This window comes from Penaeus vannamei, chromosome 26 (genome assembly GCF_042767895.1).
Source record: "Penaeus vannamei isolate JL-2024 chromosome 26, ASM4276789v1, whole genome shotgun sequence".
NCBI lineage: Eukaryota > Metazoa > Arthropoda > Malacostraca > Decapoda > Penaeidae > Penaeus > Penaeus vannamei.
The window spans coordinates 5,589,588-5,594,587 of NC_091574.1; the positions used below are offsets into that span (position 1 = coordinate 5,589,588).

A 5,000-nucleotide genomic window follows, 5' to 3' on the forward strand; every position below is an offset into this window, starting at 1 on the left:
CTACATATATCTATCATTTATACCTTTATCATCATTATTATTACTTATGATGTTGTCATCATTATTCTATAACTTTTATTATATCTATTAATGGTATCATTATTATCATTACTATTATCATCATTATCATTACTATCATCATTATTTTTGTCATTATTACCATTATTATTTTACTATTGTTATCATCAATATTATCATTATTGTTGCTGTTATTATTATCATCATTGCTTTGTTGTTATAATTATTATTATCATTATAATGTTATTAACAATGGTAATTGCAGTAAAAAGATTTTTTTCTTCCCCAAATTATTACGAAATGGAGCAGGAGGTAAGGTCAGACAGATACAGTTATTGACTCTGGTGATGACATACTTTCAGACCAATCTGTGTAAAGAAAACTAGCTAAACGTAACCACACTGACCAAAATAATGTATGAATGCACTCCTATCAACAGGTTTAGTCGTAATAAAGCTAAGTATGATGGCAAAGACCTCATGAGTAGTAGGTTCCATCCCACATGTTGCAACAATATTGCAGTTCCCCCTCCATCCCTCTTCTTCGTCTCCCTCCCTCCCTACCTTCTTTCGTATCCCCGTCTCTCTCTCTCTCTCTCTCTCTCTCTCTCTCTCTCTCTCTCTCTCTCTCTCTCTCTCTCTCTCTCTCTCTCTCTCTCTCTCTCTCTCTCTCTCTCGTCTCCTCCCTCCCCTACCTTCTTTCATATCCCCGTTCTCTCTCTCTCTCTCTCTCTCTCTCTCTCTCTCTCTCTCTCTCTCTCTCTCTCTCTCTCTCTCTCTCTCTCTCTCTCTCTCTCTCTCGTTTTTCCCTCTCGTCTCCTCTAGCCCCTTCCCTGCCGCCTTCTGTATCTGTCAAGGTCCTTCTATTGGCCTTCCTCGTCTCCTGTTTCAATCGTTACCTTCCTCACCTCCTTCCCTCTCCCCATCTCCCCCTCCGAGCATTTCCCAATCCCTTCCCTCCCTACCTTACCTTTCATATCCCCCGTTTCTCTCTCTCCATTCCGTCCTTCTCTCTCTCTACCCTACCTCCCGCATCCTCTCTCTCTCCCTCCCTCTACATCCTCTCTACCCTCCCTCCCTCCATCTATCTATCCTTCTACCTCTCATATCCCTCCCGTCCTTCCCTCCTCTACACCTCTCTCCCCTCCCTCCCTGCCTCCCTCTATCTATTCCCTGCATTGTCTCCCTCTGGACCTCTCTACCCTCCCTCCCCTTCCCTCCCTCCTTCCCTTACACCTCTCTCCCCTCCCTCCCTGCCTCCCTCCTTCCCTTCCCTGTATTGTCCTCCTTCACTGGACCTCTCTCCCCTCCCCCTGCCTTCCCTCCTTCCCCTTCCCTGTATTGTCTCCCTCTGGACCTCTCTCCCTCCTCCCTGCCTCCCTCCTTCCCCTCCCTCTACACCTCTCCCCTCCTCCTGCCTCCCTCCTTCCCTTCCTGTATTGTCTCCCTCTGGACCTCTCTCCCCTCCCTCCCTGCCTCCCTCCTTCCTTCCCTGTATTGTCTCCCTCTGGACCTCTCTCCACTCCCTCCCTGCCTCCCTCCTTCCCTCCCTCTACACCTCTCTCCCCTCCCTCCCTGCCTCCCTCCTTCCCTTCCCTGTATTGTCTCCCTCTACACCTCTCTCCCCTCCCTCCCTGCCTCCCTCCTTCCCTCCCGCCTCTGCCAATATTACATATCAAGAGACAACTCAAATCTCACTTGGCACTGGGACGCAGATGTTCTTTTGCAGAATTTCATTTTAACAGAGAGCGAACGTGTTGGTGGCACCCACTGTGTTTGCGCGTCGGAAAATGATTTGCTTCGCGGAACATTTAAACTAAATATTTTTATGCCAAGTTGTGACAATCAACGGGTAGTGCCTCTGCGATTGCTCAGTGATTAATGCATGGTAGGAATTCTTTGGGGGAATTGTAGTCACTGTGTATTTTTGTTTTCGTATTATGGTAACTACTGTTGCTGCTGCCATTGTTGTACTTGTCCCTGTTTGTATAATCATTATCATTATTATGATAATTACAATAAGAGTAATAATGATAATGCCATTAGTAATAACAGTAATACTATTACAAACAATGGTGATGGTGACGGTGATAATAGAAATATTGATAACAGTAATAATAATAATAAATAACAACAACAATAATAATGATGATGATAATAATAATAATAATAATAATAATAATAATAATAATAATAATAATAAAAATAAATGATGATACTAATGATAATAACTTGAACTCAGAAATTACATTAATAATGATAATAATTATAACAATAATGATGATAATAGTAATGATGATCATGATAATAACAATAATAACAACAATACCGAAACGTTTAAGTTGTCCCTATGTCGAAAAGCTAAAGAATCCTTTAAAAAATTCCTGGATTTAGATCATAATCATAATATATATATATATATATATATATATATATATATATATATATATATATATATATATATATATATATATATATATATATATATATATATATATATATATATATATATATATATAGAGATAGATAGATAGATAGATAGATAGATAGATAGATAGATAGATATAGATATATATATTATACATAAATCTGTTCGTAACATTTTGTCATCCTGCTAACCAACGAAGAAGCATACTAACAAATAATAATAATAATATTAATAATAATGAAAATGATAACATTAATTAATGTTAATGATACTACTACTACTACTACTACTACTACTATTAATAATAATAGTAATGCATAGTAGTAGCAGTAGTAATAATAATGATAATAATGGTAATAGCAATAATTATAATAGAAATAATATTAGTGATAACGATAATGCTGTTGATAATAATCATAATGGTAAGTATAAGAAAAAATAATGATAATAATACTAATAGTAATAATAATGATACTACTGTATAGTAGTATTATCACTCTAATCATCAATGTAATCGTTATTGTTATCACGATTATTATTATTATCATCATTATTAGTAGTATTAGCACCATTTTCATCATTATCATCATCATCATCATTATCATTATTATTATTTGCATGATTATCATTATCATTATTATTATTAGTGTCATCATCATCACCATTGTTTTAATCTTATTACCATTATTCTTTTTATCATCATAATTTCTACTATCATTGTCATTATCATTATCAATATTATTCTTATTATCAGGTTATTATCATTGTGATCTTTATTACTATTGTTTTCATTATTATCATCATCTTCATTATCATTACTATCATAATCATTAATATTGTTAAGATAGTTATCATTATTATTATAAACATCATAATTACAATGATTGTTAACATTATCATCCTCATATAATAATAATGATGATGATCATCATCATTATCATTATCTCCATTATCATAATCGTAATCATTATCATATCATTTCTAAATATTTTTAAATATTATGGTCATTACCCTTAGTATTATTTCAATCGTTATTATTATCCTCATTATTTTATTACCATTATCCCTATCATTATTATTATTATCAAAATAATAATTAGAATTATCATGATTAGTATTATCATTTTGATGATAATCATTATCATTATAATTATTATCATCATCATTATCCTTCTTATTTATCTGATTATTACCATCATTATTATTGCTCTGATAACATCATCATCATCATCATTACTATTATTAGCATTTGTATTATCGTTATTGTTATCAGTATTATCATTAGAGATATTTTCATTATGATTACTATCATCATCATTAACATTTCGTTATTATTATAACTATCATCACTGTTACTATTTTTATTGTTATTTTTAAAATCATAATAATTGTTATTCTTGTTATTGTGTTGATTATCACATTTCTACTATTGATACTACTGCAATAACCATCACTGATTTAATCATCATCAATATCATCTTTATCATTATTATTATTTTCATTTTTTAACTTTTCTTATTTCCCTTTTCAATTATGTTGTTGAAATTATTATCATTATCATTATTATTATTATTATTATCATCATTATTATCATCATTATTATTATCAAGTTCAACATACCTATTATTAATATCATCACTATTATCATCATGAGTATTATTAGCATGATCATCATAAACATATATGTTTTCATTTATGTGTGACTGTATGTGTGTTTGTGGGTATGTGTAAGCCCATGCATATATTCCTAAAATGAACATACTCCCATATACATTGTCGCCTTACTTGTACATTCGAGGCCAAAAAGTTGTCGAGCATGTTTCGAACTTCCTTTCGAATATCCACTTAATACCACAGTCTTTGCATGGGGTGAAACAAATTCGAAGCTTCAGTTCACTAAAAGCCTTTGTTAGGCCCGCCACTGTACCTCGAACCACCATCGCACATTCCTCAGCAACACTTTTTTTTTTTTTTAACAAGGAACACCCCCTTACCTTCCAGCGGCAAGCTATTCCAGAACTCCATCAGACACTTCTGGCCCTCTGGCGTCAGTCTGGCGAACTCCTCCTCGTCTGTATTCGTCATGGCTTCAGCGCTCGGGGTGTCTGTGTACTGGTAGGACGCCGAGGACACCGTCACCCCGGGCGTCGGCTGCTGGCCTCCTTCGCCCATGACTAGCTGCGGGGAGATGGGCGAAGCGGTAAGGGAGTGTGTCGGTTAGGATATTACTATCAAAATTACGTAAAGAAACATACCCACGTCCATATGCACATACATGCATGCGCACATACTTGTATATACACTGTCAGAAAATTAATTATCGTTACCTGTACTTGTGGTTAATTAGGAACTGAGCGCCTCTTTCGGGTACTGTTGCCATATCGAGTACTGAGACTGATGAACCAAATTTTTGGAGATTACATTTCGATGACCATGTGTTGTTTGTTTATGTATTTATAAATCTAATTATGTTTTATTGTTCCAAAAATAAATACGTATTTTGAATTATTTCAGTCTCAGCATGACAAATGCCGAATAAGAACAAAATATTTATC

General features: G+C 34.6%; 1 protein-coding gene across 1 annotated transcript in view; it reads right to left on the minus strand.

The window, feature by feature from the left end:
• The window catches only part of LOC138866546 (corticotropin-releasing factor receptor 1-like), a 124,285-nt gene extending 119,666 nt beyond the window's left edge, over positions 1-4,619 (minus strand). The window contains exon 1 of the mRNA XM_070139646.1: positions 4,440-4,619. Within this exon, the coding sequence (XP_069995747.1) occupies positions 4,440-4,617 (178 nt within the window). The 5' untranslated portion in view covers positions 4,618-4,619. The remainder of the gene's footprint in view (positions 1-4,439) is intronic.
• Between the last annotated feature and the right edge of the window lie 381 nt (positions 4,620-5,000).